This window comes from Fonsecaea monophora, assembly GCF_001642475.1.
Source record: "Fonsecaea monophora strain CBS 269.37 chromosome Unknown Scaff116, whole genome shotgun sequence".
NCBI lineage: Eukaryota > Fungi > Ascomycota > Eurotiomycetes > Chaetothyriales > Herpotrichiellaceae > Fonsecaea > Fonsecaea monophora.
This window is the reverse complement of record NW_019174047.1, coordinates 51,871-68,605: the sequence shown is the minus strand read 5'-3', so window position 1 is coordinate 68,605 and position 16,735 is coordinate 51,871. Positions and strand designations below refer to the sequence as shown.

Sequence of the window (16,735 nt, the reverse complement as noted above, 5' to 3'; positions counted from 1 at the left end):
CATAGCTTCATCCTACCATCTTGAATATGTGGTTGAGTGCTATCGTGGATATACGGCTGGGCTACAACCACTTTCTCCGTGTAAGACCCTTGTGGGCTTTCCACAGAAGTACGTACCACGTAATCCAACTTTTGAAGAACCGAGCACGGAGAAGGGCTAGAGAGGCAGAGAGGGTAGAGGGTACACTCTGTGGATGGTTTGGAGATAGGTTCGTCGGAAATTCCGGTCACAGTCCCAACGGCGGACCCACTAGGATTCGTCGAAACGCTAGCCTTGCTCTTCATAGATGCAGTCCGTGGACCGGGGGATTGGATTCCTCTTGATAAGAGCTTCTTGAAGAGAGGAGCGACTCACGAAACCGAGGCCCAGCTCGATCCCGGAGAAACTTCAATGGTCTTGTTCTCTAAGTGCCGTCGGATTGAAAACACATGGGACTCCGTGAGCGCGTGCCACGTTTCCTTGTCGGATGTCCAGATCGCTGAAGAGATGTGTCGCTATTTTAAAAAAGAGAGAAATCTCTGCCGAGACTGCACAATCACCACTAGGGATCTTTTGTCGTGAGAACAGGAAGTAATCCGAGCCTACGTTACTGTGGAATTGATTCACCCCATGTTCAAATCCTTGACTCGAACAAAGTGAAACAACTTCCTGATGGTCATGGGTCACTCCTCATATGCAGCAGATGCTTTGAAGAAGGCTCATGAACAGTTCACAGCCAAGAATCCGCAGTCTCTGAAAGCCCATCGGGATGCTCACCAAAATCTTCCTGGTGGCAATACTAGAACGGTGTTACACGCCGAGCCATTTCCTATCACCTGGGTCCAAGGAAGCAAGAATACACTGACGTCGATTGACGGCGACGTCTATACGGATCTTCTGGGAGAGTTCAGCGCGGGGATCTTTGGTCATTCGGAGCCCCGTATCGCTGAAGCGGTCCAAAAAGCTTTGTTGGGTGGGTGGAATTTTGGCGGAAACACGCTCCTGGAGAAGAAGTTTGCCGCCAAAGTATGTCAACGATTTGGGCCGGCAGGAATTGAGATGGTCCGCTTCACAAATTCCGGGACTGAGGCCAACACTACCGCTCTGAACGCCGCCGTCGCCATCACCTCGAGACGAAAGATCCTGGTTTTCAGCGGCGGATACCATGGCAGCACGTTGGTATTTCCGATGACACTGATGAAAGATTCTATGCCGGCGCCCATGAACCTGCCACACGAGTTCGTGTTCGCACCGTATAACAATATAAGCGAGACAAAGACGATTGTCGAGAAAGTGGGCGGCAATAACCTGGCTGCCATTTTGGTCGAACCGGTCCAAGGATCCGGAGGATGCAGGCCTGCAACTGATACATTTATGCAATACCTGCGTCAACTCTGTGACGTGACCGGCGCACTCTTGATTCTTGATGAGGTTATGTCTTCACGCCTCGGCGTGTCGGGGTACAGTGCAAGCATAGGGATCAAAGGTGATATCGTTACCTTGGGCAAGTACGTTGGTGGCGGCATGACTTTTGGTGCCTTTGGAGGTCGGAAGGATATCATGGAACGATTCGACCCGTCAAAAAACAATCTGTTCCACCCAGGAACCTACAACAACAATGTGCTTACCATGTCAGCTGGTATTGTGGGACTTGATATCTACAACGCCGCCGAAGTTGATCGTCTCAATCAGCTCGGTCGAGACATCAAGGCCAAAGTCCAACAGATTCTAATTGACAACAAGGTGTATCCGCCCATGATCTCGAAAGCATCGGCGGACATGATCGAGATCGACAGCCTTGATCACGATTCCCTGTTTCAAATGGACTGCGACAGAACACAAGCGTCGCCCGTCCTCCCGTTGATGTTCATCACAGGTCGTGGAAGCATGCTGAACGTGCGGTTTTCTGGACCAGACGCTGCATTCTGGCAAGCACTTTACTATCACCATATGCTTTCCAAGAATATCTATATTGCTACTCGTGGCTACACACCTTTGCATTTACAAGTCACTCCGGAAGATGCTCAGAGATACGTGGATGCTATAGCCGAGTTTGTCCACCTACACAAAGACCAGCTGCGCTGGCATGAGTGGGCTAACGGCCATGAATGATTTGACTTGAGAGAGTAAATAGGAAGGTCGAGCCTTTGTTCTCTAGACTTGGAGGCGAGTTGGTGCGCAATCAAGGGCAGACATCTGGAGCTTCTACCATTGTCCAATCTAGCTTCGCAACACATCCATAGAGTCGCAGTGCCGACACATAGCACATAACAATTAACAATTTAGCTGCTTTCGGACAAGAATGTACGTGTACTACACTTTTCCGATCATTCAACACGACGATGTGACATCAGTTCAACCCATCACCCAATCGAGCTCTAGTAAATGAGACGCTCGAAACCTTGGTCCGGATCATCCATATACCAAGCCTTGTCCTTGCCTTCCTCATCCATGGTACACCACCCGTTGCCCAGATATGCAAACCGGTTGCGGGAACGCCGAGTCCACTTGTAGTCCTCCCAGCGCGGCTCTTGTAGCATTTGGAACCAGTGTAATCGACTGCCGGGGTGTGTGAGTGGAGGACTGTCTTTCTTCCCACCCTTCATCCACGAACGACATTTCCCTGCCCACACAGTCCGCTCCATGAACTTGTCAGCGTGCTCGATAAAGTCGTCGACTGCCTCTTCCAGCGGCTCAACCGCCTTGTAATTCTGGGTCTGGACCTTGTAGATCAGCTGGAAGAGATACTTGGTCAGATGCTCTATACTGGGCAATGCCGAGCCGTGGCTCAATGGAGAATTGGGTCCGAGGAAAACTGAACGAATTCGTTAACACGGATCGCTCGAATATAACAGCAGAAGAGCTCATATGGCTCCCAGCGAGCAGTACTTACCAAAGTAGTTGGGAAAGTTTGCCACCGTGCACGACAGATAACTCTTGGGCCGGTCTTTCCATTGCTTGCGCAGATCGGTGCCGTCGCGCCCGATAATGGGAAAGCGTGGGCGCCACGACGTCTCAAAGCCCGTCGCACAGATGACTGCGTCGAACTCCAGGACAGTGCCATTCTTTAGTCTGATGCCATTCTCCACTACCTCCCCAATCGAATCATATTCGACCGTGACGTTGGGAGCCGTGAGCGCTTCCAAATATCCCGTTCCTGGAGTTGGTCGCCTGGATTACCGTTAGAGATTCAAACAATAGCGGACGAGCACCTCTCCAAAAGGTATTCCTCACCTGCAGCCAAAGCCGAATTCAGTAGGGATAAGTATATCCGATAGATCTTCACTGCGAGAACCCAGTCGAGCCTTCATCATTTTCGTGATTCCATCCACGGCTAGAGCTTGTTGGGGGGAGTCTTTGAGAGACTATAAATCTTCCAGTCAGTTTCGAAACCCAGGTCCTATTGTGCTTGACGTCACATACAAACGCGAAATTGCTGTTCATGTCTGTTTCAATAGCTTTGCGATACTGCAAGAACTTTGCAGGGTCCTTACGGAACTCTTCCTTTTGCTGTTCGGAATCTGTCCACGTTAGCTTTTTGGACTACTGCCCAGAAGAGCTGAAAGACTCGTACAAGAGAAGTTGGCTCCATTGGGACCAGCAAAGGCCTGAGCATAGGACGTGGAGATCCACGTCGGGTTTCGTATGAAATTGGTCAGGTGCTCAGCAACTAGCAGTTAACGTCAGCAACTTCTTTTTGTAAGTCCAGCAGAGCTGCCAAAACTCACGCGGTTGTAAAGCGGTCACAAGCTGGATGCCTGAAGAGCCGTTCCCTATGACTGCAATCCGTTTTCCTGACAAGTCGATACTTTGATCCCAATGTGCCGAATGGAGAAGAGTTCCTTTGAACGACTGAAGTCCCGGAATGTCAGGCCACTGCCAGTGGTTCAGAAATCCAGCTCCATTGACCAAGAAGTGGCACGAATCTTGGATTTCTTGTCCCGTGGTCTGGTCGATGACGGTCACATTCCAGATACCATCCTCTTCGCACCACTCTGCCCTCGTGACGACGTGTTGTGTCTTGATGTTTTGGTGGAGCTGGTACCGCTCGGCTACTTCAGTAAAGTACTTCAAGATCTCTGGTCCAGTGACGTAGAAAGAACTCCAGTCCGGGTTCAGTGCCCACAAGAATTGATAAATGTGAGAAGGGATGTCGCAGGCACAACCAGGATAAACATTCTCGAACCACGTGCCTCCTATCGAAGAATTCTTTTCGTACACCGTGAGATCAATGTTCTTAAGATGCCTTCGAGCTCGATAGACGAGATTCAATCCCGTCGCACCTGCTCCAATGCAGATGACTTTGAGTGATCTGGCCTCACCCAGCGGGTATTCCTCGATCTGGTACGAGTCTCGCTCGGTCGGCGGACCATTCACTTCTTTATCGAGACTAATGCTTCCCATGGCCTCGCTTTCCTCTGCGGATTGCCTTTGTCTTTTTTCGGTGTTGAAGAAGTCGAACAGCTTTGATAGTCTTTGGAGAGGCGTGCTGTCCAGTTTTGATCGTGCACTCATCTCAAGGACTTACCCAGTCTCCCTTTGAATGTCAGTATACATAGCAACTTGAGGTTCTAGATTGCCTCGTATCAACCTCTCTGACCACCACTGGTGTGATGATTGCTGGGGTCCCAGCTCCGAGACTCCGAATCTCGGAAACTCCGAAACGAACAATCCATCGAACGCCCGGATGCCCAGCAACGATGAGCAAATCTGTTCGGTGACAGCGATGATCTCGTCGTGTGACAGCGGCCTCGGCTAAGACCATGTTTGGCTGAGTAGTGCACTCGGACTTACGCTTCTTTCCTGTAGACGTACAAGACCCAATCATGGATGGTATCCGCCAGACCCTCGCGAGATGGAGTAGTAGGCTTGTTGTCGAACATTTGGTCGCTACTAGGATCGCATTGACCCTAGACCTTGAGTTTCCAATGCTACCTCACGGTGATCGTCTTCCAACTTGTCAATCCTGTTTGTCTTGTGAAGATAGGGAGTCCACGAGGTCAAGTTCTCAAGTAAGTTTGGTCCACGTGATCCGAAGGTTCGGTCAAAGCTCCCTTGTCAAACACCCCGCTCCCTCACTTCTATCTGATCCCCTAGCTCAATCTACACTTGTCACTGAGACAGTGACGGGTTTTTCTTAGATGTGTATCTACGTGGGCTCTCTCTTATGGCCTACGAAAAGCCACTAAGTACCTGCGACTCCTGCCGACGTCGCAAAGTTCGCTGCATTAGTGAGAGCTCTGCTTTGCTCGCGTCTTATGTACACTAATGATGTTGTAGAGAAACATGCAGAGGACGACATCTGCGCAAGTTGCACGGTGAGGCATTCTTTCCTCCGGTGCATCCCAACACGGATCCTCACATTGCCTCTAACAGGAGCGTGGAGACGAGTGTCACTTCTCACCCGTCAAAAGGCGCAAGACACGCTCGAACCTAATTACCAGTCCATCAGCCACCACGCGACCGGATCTAGACGACACAAGTCTGTATCGCTCAACCCTTAGCACAGATGTGGCGAGCCTGCCGGATCATGCAGAACAGCTTGTGCAATGCCCTCCTGAAGTGTCGGCTGGCGAATCTCGACAAGACCTGTCACAGCAAGTTTGTGCCGACACGGACAGCGCCCCGACCGATGCTGGACAAGGGGTTTCATTCCAGGTTGGTACACTGCATGTGCGCTGTCGTGGCTCTGGTAATGACGTTTGGAACAGCGGAGCAATGCCTACAGTATGGTCCCTGGGACGTAGTTTTCAGATGAGTCTGACGCATGGCTAGTCTCAAGTTGCGGACTCGCTTTCTTTTCCGACAACAGCCTCACAGCCTTGGCTGATCGACTTGGACATGATCGAACGAGAGAGATTGTCGTCGAGATGCAGGCGAAGTCTAGGGCTAGCCAGAGTGCTCCCTTGAATATCTTCACGCAGACCCGATCTGACTACACTCGTGTTCTCAACTCATACTCGCCACAGTGCAGGGCAACCTATATTGAATGTGAGGAAACCTCGATCAGCCACCCCTTTTCAGACAGGCTCTAACCCCTCCCCGGCCAGCTTTCTTCAGTGACCTGCATCCGATCTACCCCTTTCTCGATCGGTCCAAATTTGAATCCATGGCCTTTGGTGCGCAGCTTGAGGAGATTCTCCAAACCAACCACGCGTGGGCGGCGCTGTATTACTCCGTCCTCAGTCTAGGAAGTCTTTTGCATGAGGGAGCATCATTCGAACCTATGGGAGGACCGGCTTGGAAGATCTTTGGCTTTGCCCTAAGATTATTCCCCACCATCCTCTTTGCCAAAAAGTCTCTTCTGGTGGCTCAGGTAAGTTTGCACATTTGATGCAGTGGAATCGAGCGTGGCTGAAATTGTGCAGGCTATAACCGTAATGGTATGAAATTGGAAATGATCCTTGCCTCGGCATTCTGTCCACTTATTCTAACAGAATCAAAGGCATTGTTCGCGTTGAATCACTCGAGTTGGCCCGTCGAAGAGCTCTTGATCACGGAGGCTGCCCGTATCGCTCTCGCGCTCCAGTTGAACAAGCTTTCACATAGTTCTCAGAATACTCCCGAGCGAGAACGGACATTCTGGGCCATTTACTGTCTTGAAAAGGAATACTGCTTCCACTCTACGCAGTCCTCGGTATATTTTCTTGCTAAGGCTTGTCCAGTTTGTCTCTGACATCGCTGACTATCACTTGCTTAGGTCTTTAATGATGCTGATATCAGTTGTCCCCCTCCAGAACCCATTCTGGATGGCACAGATGATGTAGACTGGCAGCAAATTCAGGTTGGCTTCTGCAAAATCCTGTCCTACTCCTACAATCAACTGTTTGCATGCGGCATGCCTTCGCGGAACGAAGACTTCTATTATACCGAGATTGACCAGATCCGACGTCGACTTCAGCGCTGGCTGGCCACGGTGCCGGAAAAGTTTCGACCCGGGACCGTAATTCGATCAAGGAACTTTACCAAGCCACATCACAACTACGCCCTCCTCCAGGTACATTTCCTCTACTACACTCTCCAAATTGCGTTATCGAGGCTCCTGGTCCACGTTTACGCCGATCGCCGTTGCGCTCCTGTGGCTGAGAGCAAATTGACCTTGATGAATTCTGCACGAGCTATCATTGAGACTCTCCAATTCGTTCCGCCAGAGGCTTCGCTGCCAATGAAGTAAGTCGTTCGAGCTGGTGCCTTTTCTGTTGATTCGTCTGGATGAATGCTGACGCGAGTAGCGTTATTGGCCTGGCACCTATCGTGGCTAATTTCATCCTCTTTGACCTCGTCGTCTACAACCCGGAGCATTCTGAGACCAAACTGAACCTGATGTACCTCGAGATTGTGACTGGGTTTCTCCGTCGCGTCAATCTCAATTCCAGTAACCCAATGCCAAGTGCTTCCTTCGCGGAACTCGGAGTCATCGCTCGCGACTTTGCGACGCAGAAGGTCGACCGAGGTGCAAGACGTCAGGACGCTCGGGGCAATCGAGGTGTTCATTTCACAGGAGCACCGGCGGCCCACTATGAACGCAATGTAGATTCCTCCGAAGCCGTGGGTCAGGGACGACCTCGTAATGGCATGGCGACTCCAGCCTCTGCCGTAACTCAGGTAAACTCCTTTTCTCCCTTCCCCTCTCACCCTCGCTGGGCGATGCTTCACGGCCAATTGTGAGGCTAACTTGCGCCTAGCCTGCGGATATTGCAGATCGCAGTCAAATGGACTTATGGGATGGCCTGGAAGAGACACTACGCTACCCAGTCATGGACCATATCACAGACTTGGATGGTTTTGGCGATGACTTTGTCATTCGCGAGCTTTTCAGCCAACACTCGACTTTCGATTTCAACATTTTAGGCCAATGAGCCTGATGTAGCGGTAGGAAGCTATCGACAGTCACGCACGTTGCCTCTGCAAAGATCCTATTATGCTGCCTGATGGAAGCCATGTGCGTCATACACTCGATGAAACTGTGGGTAATCATATCTCGGAGATCTTCGCGTCATGGCTATAAATATCAATGGGTTCTAGCCGCAGCAGAAAAGAAGCAAAGGAGAAATAATATAATTGGATGGGGCCTGTCCCCCAATTGAACGCTTCGGACCCTTTCATCTATCTCGATATCCTCCACTGTGCTGGATCTTACATTTCTGCCAGTGTCATAGTCCAGCCGCAGATCTGGCTTTGGTCACGAACCGCTTGAACGGGCGATTTGTCCTCGAGGATGACTATGACCGAGGCAGGAAAGCATGGACCTGCTCACCTTGGTAGTGCCTCAAAAGGATGATCACGCCATCAACCAGCAATAGACAGTTCCAGCAAGCCTATCCAACCAGCCATTATGTTACCCTTGCAGTACTCAGCCTTGTCACAAAATGAGAAACAAGCACCCACCTGGTCCCTTTCCGCTTACGGCCTGTGGACATTAGGTCAGGGTCAGGGACAACCTGCAGGGCTGAGGCCGCGACTTGTAACGAGGCATTCTTAAACCCTTGTCCACGCCCAGTCCACCCTTCTCCAATCTACCAGTGTCCACAAAGACCAGACGAGCAGTTTCGCATCGACCGAAGCCAGCGCCACAAGACGCAGGAGCTCTGTGGGCAATTGGTTCTGCTCGGGATCATGGTGCAAAAGGGGGCCAAAGCACAGGTATTTCTTAGATGGATAGAGCATTCTTGGAAACACCAGAAGACATGAGACTGGTAAGTCCATTCGCTTCTCCGTGGCGACCAACAGGGGGATGTGGAAAAACATTGATGCGAATCACAGTCACTCAATCAAATGTCCGTCTTTCTCCTTCTCATCTCACTCTTGCCCCTGCAAACCTGCCGCGCAAAATGACCTGGGCCGTGCATCAACGCATCAGCGACTGAATAAGGCACATCATGCGACTGTCTGACCACGGTGCCTCCTTGACTTACACCCACCGCTTTTCTCGAGGCGAATGGAACCACGGTATTCCTAAACCCAAGAGCGACTTATGATTTCAGACATTCGTCCGACCGTGCCGGCGAACCAAACCCCAGCCTCCACGTTCCCACTTCTTTGTGTTCTGCGGGGAAATGGCCTTGACTATGCCCCAACAAGGAGAGAATGGCCAACTGTTCGTATTCTCAGTTCCTTTTTTGGTTTGGCCCGTGGCTCCCCCCTCCCCATCCACTTCTACCAGCTCCACGCTCCACATATCGCCCACTGCAAAGCTCCTGAAGCTAGATCAATCCTGTTGCCAATCCAGCTAACGAGCCAACCATTGACAGAAGGTGCCAATAATTTCCCTGCGGGCTCCGGTCGAGTCAGCCATTCCTCAGGGCCAAAAGATCGAATCCGAGCAGTTACAGAACGCCATGCCTCTCCTTCACTGGCTCTCCTGCAGGCTTACCTCGCACAGGAAACCCAATCGACCTTGGCCGACCCTCGGGCTGGACCTGGCGCTGTACGGATCCTGGACGACATTGAGCCACGCGACGTCTAGCATGTCCCGCTAGAAGGAAAAGCAAATGGAATTATTTTTGTGACCGATGCATACCGGATACATTCAAGATGCCTGCTTCGCACTGCATAAAGGGGGTCGGCACTTTTACCCTGGCCACTCAGCATTCATTCCTTTCCACATCTTCCACATCAGAAAGATGGACTCTAGCCAGGGTCTGCATTTGTATCCCAGCCCCACGTTCTGTCACCCATGGTGCGCTTGGGAGGGGGTCAGCAGTCGAGGTGGAATCGGATAAAGAGGGCGGAAGCTGCTGTGGCCTGTGCCACATTGCCCCAGGTCGAAATAGCTGCCCTTGCGCCGATTTCAAGCCTTTATTGTCCTCCGGTGCTCCCTTGTTTCTGTTGTGCGATTGATCTGGAAGACTACAACACGTCCAAGATGGCGGGTGACCTTCAACAAACTCCTACTTCCACGGAAAGGGACATGATCGAAGAGAAGCCTGGCTTGACACATACTGTCTCGTCAGGAGCGATTTCCATCAGCCCAGAACTTTTCGAAAAGGTGCGCATATAGCTTCACGGCTCACACAGAATTCTCCCCCCTACATCGAGATCCAAACAGCTCGCTAACTCTGCGCGACTTGGACAGCTCTACCTTACTCCCAAAGTTCCTCATGCTGGCGACAATATCCGGCGTTTCGCCAATCCGACTCCGCTCGGTTTCGTTGGGTATGCTCCAGAAACATCATCGTGGAGACGCGCATACTCATGAGCAGATAGCTTCGTGATCTCGACTATGACTTTTGCGATGGTCATGATGGGCTGGGGTGGTGCCAGCGGGTTGTCGCCCGTAGTGTAAGTACTTGCATTGTCTAACCATCGCCCCCAACCTTACCCAACAAGATTGAATCCGCTGACGCTTCAAATATAGCGGGATATTCTTCTTCGTCGGCCCGGTCCTCCTCGTTTTGACGGTCATCTTCGAATGGATCATGTAAGTCAGCCTGACAAACCTTGTTCAGTAATGAGCGATCTTTCTCTCCTGCCTACAGCCAGCCGATTCTTTGCTATGTTAGATGCTGACATTGGCACTAGGGGCAATTTCTTCTCCATGATGGTCTGTGGCCTCTTCGCGGTCTTCTGGCTATCCTTTGGCATGCTCCAGCTCCCCACACTCGGTCTGGCGACACCGTACTCTCCCAGCGGGACCAACGCCGTGATTGGGTCAGCCTCAAAGGAATACAACGCTGTCATTGCCTTGTATTTGATTGTATGGGGATTCGCGCTGTTTACATTTTTCATCTTCACGCTGAAGACAAATGTCGTTTTCGCGCTCATCTTTCTGTTCGTCACCATGGGCGCGTGGGTCTTGAGCGGTGCCTATTGGAAAGTTAGTACCGGAGATTATGATACAGCAGCGGACTTGCAAAAGGTGAGAAAGATTACCCTTACTTTCTCTTTCTTTTCCGTCGAAAAACGCATCTGCGCAATCCCCTCGGTTCTAGTAGTGTTTCAGAACGCTAACATCAAGGAAATCGAAACAGACCGGCGGAGCATTACTTTTTATAGTCGGCTGTCTGGGCTGGTACATGACTTTTGTCATGATGGCGGCAGAAATGCGTCTCGCCATCAAACTACCTGTGGGCGACCTGAGTCACTTCTGGCCAAAGACCGACGTGGAGATGGGCAGGGCCGAGAAGCAAGCCTAAGCCTCTCTATGAGGTACAAGTCCCTGGGTTTACGTGGCAAACCTCGGCATCCTGTTGCTGTTGTCATCGCCGTACTCAGTAGTCCCATATTCTACGTCGGCCTTTGATATTTTGATGATTTGTTGCGGACGCAAGTTATGGCAGAAGTTGACTTCGGAAGCGTGAACAGAAGCAGCAGAAGTCTTATTCATCAATGTGCCGCTGTCAGGAAAAAGCTGCTCTGCGATAATGGAGGAGAGAACGGGGGTGATATGTTCTGTTCAGCGCGCTGCTCCCTGGTATTTTCCGTCGAGAGAATCGAGACTCCGAATGATCATTAGCGAGCGCGAGGAGGGCAATGCCATATTGCTGATTACCATTCGTCTCTCATCTCTCCTCCGCTCTTCTCCTGCACATTCGATCATTTCCTGCAACCCTCAAACCTTCGAATCACTAGCGATGCAAAGAGCCTGCAGATTACGAGCATTGTTGAGCAGTCTCGTCACTTGGACGGTACACCACTCTGCGCGGATGAGGGAGAGAGGGAAACTACCAATGAGGGACGCGGATTTGCAGTTCTTCAGTGCAGGCCATGCTTTTTTCAACCCCGAACTAATTATTGTATTGCAGTTGTTGGTACATAATGACCAACATACATTTCAGCATAATTACCTACTTCGTGTTAACATGTGTCTGCGTCGTAATAATGATATTGTTAGTCATTCTCTCTTTCTTTTTGTTCAAACACAACCATGCAAGGCTGTTTTCAGCGTGTTAGATAGAGAGAGGTGGGAAAGGGAGGAGGAGGAGGAGGAGGAAATCAATCCTTCGACAAGGCCGTTAGTTGCACGTAGCGCTTCTCCAGCCACTCCCTTGCCGTGTAGACTTTGTCGTCGATGCCGTCGGAGAACTTGCCTCCCACCTTGATACGGTCCTGTTCCTTGTCGAATCCGCCCACGGGCTTCATCAGACTGTGGTGCGTCGGGCGGACAAAGTAGACGACACTGACGCGCTCCATGCCGGCTTGCGCGCCGGGGGACGGCACGACGCGGTGTTTGGCGCTCTTCAGGCTTCCGTTGGAGAAATGCACCATGGCGTCTCCCAGGTTGACGATGGCCTTGCCCGGCACGGGCTTCACGTACTCCCATTCGCCGACCCGGCCGGGTGTGCGCGACTCGATCTGCAGGCCGCTGAGCCAGTTGAACAGGATGGTGACGCTACCGAAGTCGGTGTGGGACGGAAGGCCGATGATGTCGGTCTTGGTGGGATCCGAGGGCGGCTTGAGCGTCAGACGGATGTGGTCCCCCGACGATTCTTCGAAGCGGTTGAGGTTGACGAAGATTTCCTCGTCCTCGCCGAACGCGCGCGCGAGCGTGCGCAGGATCGTCATCGACATCCCGTGGGCGCCCTTGCAGAATGCCTGGAGCAAGGGCCACGCGTCTTTGATGACGTCGGGATAAGGGCGGCTTTCGGCGACGCCAAACAGACAGTCCTTGCCGACGTTGAAGAACTCGGTACTGTCGGGCCGCTGGGACTTGTCGGTCAACTTGACAGTGCCCGCGGGCTTGTACCCAAAGAAGGACTGCGTCTTGCGGAAATCGTACTTGTCCTTTTCCTCAAATGGCAGCCCAAGTGCCCTTTTGCTGAGGTCATGGAGTTGGTCGGCCTCGGTGAGGAGCTCTCGCCCAGGTTCCGAGTCGGCCAGGTCGAGATAGAAGAACCCGTACGTTTGACACGCTTGCAAGACTGCGGCCGTGGACGCAGGGTCCTTTTCCAGGAGACTCTTGGAGGAGATCTCGGCAATCGGTGCGTGGGAAACGTCGGGAGGAAAAGGTGGTATGCGTTCGTGGATCCGGCTCGCCGCTGTGCTCGTTGTTGTTGCTGTCGTCGTCGCGGACATGGTGATGATGTGCGCCGAATGGTAGATATTTGGTAGGGAAGCAACGTGCGAGAGACTGCGGCAGTATCTTGCTTGAGGAAAAGCGTCATAGAATGCCACCTCTGGTTCTTATGTGTAGGACCCTTCGATGAACCCGTACCACCAAAGAGCTAGAACTGCAAACTCCGTCCCTTGTGGGTAGAGGTTGAAATGCCGACGCTTCCCCACAAAGAACCCCCGGATCTGTTCGTTTCGAAAAAGACCCGCACTTGCTATTATGTTCCTTATGCCTACCGCGTCGCACATCCGGAACCATCAGTGTGACCAATGGGCAGTGACCCCCTGATCAGCATCGCTCGCCAACTTGACGTCGTGCAGCATCTCCCTACGCAGCATGAAGACGAGTGGTGGACTGTGAGAAGCCTGGACAACTATGCAGTGTTGAGGGCCACAGAGACTCAGATGGATAGGTGCTGGGGTATCCAGTTGCTACCCTGTGATCGGCATCCTGATGGCATTTGGTCAGAGAACGGTCCAGGGAGGTCACAGGTACTGAAGATGCAATGTGCTTTGCAGACAAAAATGGATACTGACATTATTGAGCTGTTCTTTTTTTGATCAACCGCGCTTCATTCCTCCTACATGCTGGTGTACGCTAGCTAACAACCAACAGCCACTCAATGAATTCCCTCTTCATTAGCCCCTTCTAATTAAGTATTACAATTCGTTGTGTTTTCCATCTTCCCTGTATGTGTGCATTGACATTCGAGTTCTCAATCTTCAACCTCCTGGAACGTTTTCCTGTTGTCGTAGCAGTCATGCCGGATATCCCTCGATACTCGGTGTCGTGATTGGTGTGCTCATGCAATGGCTTCTGTGACATTGGCAATGATGACCTTTCCGTCGGTTGTTACACACGCTGCGTTGCCAATATCACATTGATAGTAGTCGGTTGTGGGGTACGTCAAATTGAAGTCGGAGAACTTGGTGAGGACATTGTACGGGGCTTGACCAACGCTGCGTTCGTATCAGAACCATATCTCGAGGACGAGACGGCGAGGGAAAAGTGGGATGCACATACCTGTTGTCGATGTACTGATGGGCTAACTGTAGCGAGAGATTACCAACACCATGCCATGAGGTGACGAGGACGTTGAAGGTGCTGTTGTCGCAGGTATCTCTTGCAGAGGTGGGAGGGCTCAGACCCACAGCCCATTCAACACAGCAGTGAGTGGGACCAACTTCAGGCGTATCTTCGTCGCAGAAGTCGACTGTTACTTGTTAGATGTGAACAATAGGCAGATTAGAGGGCCTCAACTCACATTGAATATAGGTGCTCTGGGTCGAAGTAGGATCTGCTTCAAAGGGCGAGGAGACAACGATGTTTGTGAGTTCAAAGTTTCCAGAGAAGGCCGAGGCGGCGGAGGAGAGAAGAGCAATGAAGGCGAGGAAGGTGAAGATGGAAGCCATGACGGTAGGCGACGAGGTGCAAGAAGCGTGATTTGTCGTAAAGGGCAAGTGTGGTAGGCTGGGGCAGGGCAAGAGTAAATACGTCGTTTCAATCTCCCACCAAGGAGCACGATGATGAGTGTTGAGGTCGAAGATGAGATGGGATGAAGGAAGGAAGGGGTGAGGCAAGAAGAAACTGCGGTCTTTATAGCTGCGCCCTTTGCACCAACACTTTGAGGTCAACCCGTCCTGTTTCTCTCCAGCCTCTTCCACGGAGTCTTTGTTCTGTGACCGCAGCAGAAGTTGGATTTGGGTACAAACACCAATGGTTTGCACGCAATGCACTTGCTCGGCTACTGTTTGATAGACAAGCTCTTCTCTTGGATACCACGCAGCCTGTTGTACCGAAACAGCCTCCTTCCAGAATGCTACCGAGCGGAGTTGCGACTGAGACATTCCAGAAAACAGTCAGCCAGTTCTTGAATATGGATCTTGGGCGATGCGTACTCTACAAGGGCAAGCCGTGCAAAAGTGCCATGGCTCATGGTGTGTCCCCTTGCACTCTGCACTGCTTGTGATGCCACACCGAGCCCACCGCTTGTCTTGTTCTCCTGCATCCATGGGGTTGGCGAGTGCTGGACGAGCGCCAGCGGCTCGGAAAATTTTGTGAAGGTGCCAGAAATAGTGTCCCGAGTCACACAAGACCAGCATAGCATGACGGAATGAGGGCGAAGAGTACCAATACCAAGGCTTGAATTCTGGACCCGACTGCAGCAGAGTTGCTGATCGGATCGGAAGGTTGCATCGTTCAACAGGATGCTTTCGATATGGAAAGACAGGCGTGCTGGTCCTCGGCGGGTCAAAGACAATGGTTGGGTTCAATCAAGGAATGCTGTAGCTGGCTTCACACTGTTCTTGGAGTGCAGTGGCAGTGAGGCAGGTTAGAATAGCGGATTGTATAGGACTTGACGGGTTTCCTGGTGGCGATGCGATGAGACCATCCTGGCTGTACGGGTGGGAGACACAACCCAGGAACGATCCTGCGGGATCGACAGAACCAGCCTTGGACTCTTATCCAAGGGGTCGGTCATTCCGAAGTCCGACATAAGAATGGCGAAACTTGAAAGTTCAGCGCATGGCACACCTGGTCATGTAGCACTTTTCATCTTTCTCCTGCTTGTCCCACGTCGCGATAACTCACCGCCATCATCACACTGCATGAGGGACAGCCACAAGAAAAGCCACTCACAATTCAACGGCGAAAGGGGAACAGGTTGGAATTTTCATTTTATGCCATTTGATTGCTCGCGAGTCCACTATCCGTAGACTTTCCATGTCCCAACGTAGCATTGTTGCACCAGGTTTAAAACCCCAGCCATGCCGATTGTGCTTTTCTCGTGCTCGGTGCAGAAATTTTTCCTGCCGCTGTGATTTCTTTCGAGCGACAACTCCACCACCACATTCACCACAAGACACCCTCCAAATGACAGCCAGAATCGTTTAACCCTTCTTCTTGCTGACACCAACCGTACGTCCTCTTCGGCCAGTGGTCTTGGAGTGTTGACCTCTGACACGGAGACCCCAGTAGTGACGGAGACCACGATGTGCTCGGATCTTCTTGAGACGTTCCAAATCCTCACGCAACTTGCTTTCCATGCTGTTGGCCAGCACCTGCGAGTCCTTGCCATCCACAATGTCGCGTTGTCTGTTCAAGAACCATGATGGGATCTTGTATTGCGTGGGGTTTTGGATGATCGTGACAATTCGCTCGAGTTCTTCGGAGGTGATTTCACCGGCACTGTCATGTATGAATTAGTTCCCGCTCTTTTGATCCTGAGAGTTTTTCATGATTTGCCCGTACCGCTTGGTCAAGTCGACATCGGCCTTCTTGCAGACAAGGTTGGAGTAGCGTCGTCCGACACCCTTGATTCGGGTCAGGGCATACATGATTTTCTGCTTGCCATCGACGTTGGTGTTGAGAAGACGGAGGATGAACTGGACTGCAGTAGTCGTTAGAACACGATGTCTAGAGAAGGAGTTGGAATCAACCTACAGTTCGACTTCTCCCCGCTGACGAGAGCTGCCTCGATTGTTAGCAAATATCCCTTCCACGTTGTCGCAATGTGCCAGATCTTGGAGCGAGGTGCATATAGATTCGATATATGGTGAGATCGCAACAATGAAGAATCAGTCCAGACTTACACATGATGGGCGAGTGTCTCCTTGTCGATTGCGTTGACGGTTTGCGATAGACAGACAATCTTCTAAGACTGCCAAAAAATCAATGAAAACCGACAGTGCGACGCGCCAAGAG

The 16,735-nt window shown here is 51.5% G+C and overlaps 7 protein-coding genes across 7 annotated transcripts; 3 read left to right on the top strand and 4 right to left on the bottom strand.

Annotated features, from left to right (window-relative positions):
* Positions 1-657: 657 nt before the first annotated feature.
* AYO21_10320 (hypothetical protein) lies at positions 658-2,091 on the top strand (the record flags this gene model as incomplete). The annotated part of the gene is made up of 1 exon (XM_022660241.1): positions 658-2,091. One exon carries the CDS (start codon positions 658-660, stop codon positions 2,089-2,091), a length of 1,434 nt encoding a protein of 477 aa, XP_022507464.1.
* A 266-nt stretch (positions 2,092-2,357) lies between these two features.
* On the bottom strand, positions 2,358-4,494 carry AYO21_10319 (hypothetical protein; the record flags this gene model as incomplete). The annotated part of the gene is made up of 6 exons (XM_022660240.1): positions 2,358-2,794; positions 2,873-3,150; positions 3,214-3,344; positions 3,403-3,500; positions 3,554-3,649; positions 3,708-4,494. 6 exons carry the CDS (start codon positions 4,492-4,494, stop codon positions 2,358-2,360), a joined length of 1,827 nt encoding a protein of 608 aa, XP_022507463.1.
* Positions 4,495-6,088: 1,594 nt separating this feature from the next.
* Positions 6,089-7,838, top strand: AYO21_10318 (hypothetical protein; the record flags this gene model as incomplete). The annotated part of the gene is made up of 6 exons (XM_022660239.1): positions 6,089-6,295; positions 6,348-6,362; positions 6,425-6,616; positions 6,680-7,149; positions 7,212-7,584; positions 7,665-7,838. The coding sequence occupies 6 exons, from the start codon at positions 6,089-6,091 to the stop codon at positions 7,836-7,838; spliced, it is 1,431 nt and encodes a 476-aa protein (XP_022507462.1).
* A 2,006-nt stretch (positions 7,839-9,844) lies between these two features.
* AYO21_10317 (hypothetical protein) lies at positions 9,845-11,114 on the top strand (the record flags this gene model as incomplete). The annotated part of the gene is made up of 6 exons (XM_022660238.1): positions 9,845-9,967; positions 10,055-10,134; positions 10,186-10,260; positions 10,337-10,399; positions 10,501-10,837; positions 10,950-11,114. 6 exons carry the CDS (start codon positions 9,845-9,847, stop codon positions 11,112-11,114), a joined length of 843 nt encoding a protein of 280 aa, XP_022507461.1.
* A 799-nt stretch (positions 11,115-11,913) lies between these two features.
* AYO21_10316 (hypothetical protein) lies at positions 11,914-12,993 on the bottom strand (the record flags this gene model as incomplete). The annotated part of the gene is made up of 1 exon (XM_022660237.1): positions 11,914-12,993. One exon carries the CDS (start codon positions 12,991-12,993, stop codon positions 11,914-11,916), a length of 1,080 nt encoding a protein of 359 aa, XP_022507460.1.
* An 839-nt stretch (positions 12,994-13,832) lies between these two features.
* Positions 13,833-14,442, bottom strand: AYO21_10315 (hypothetical protein; the record flags this gene model as incomplete). Its single annotated transcript, XM_022660236.1, has 3 exons — positions 13,833-13,989; positions 14,054-14,243; positions 14,295-14,442. 3 exons carry the CDS (start codon positions 14,440-14,442, stop codon positions 13,833-13,835), a joined length of 495 nt encoding a protein of 164 aa, XP_022507459.1.
* A 1,479-nt stretch (positions 14,443-15,921) lies between these two features.
* Positions 15,922-16,627, bottom strand: AYO21_10314 (40S ribosomal protein S18; the record flags this gene model as incomplete). The annotated part of the gene is made up of 4 exons (XM_022660235.1): positions 15,922-16,219; positions 16,283-16,421; positions 16,475-16,501; positions 16,624-16,627. 4 exons carry the CDS (start codon positions 16,625-16,627, stop codon positions 15,922-15,924), a joined length of 468 nt encoding a protein of 155 aa, XP_022507458.1.
* Positions 16,628-16,735: the final 108 nt, after the last annotated feature.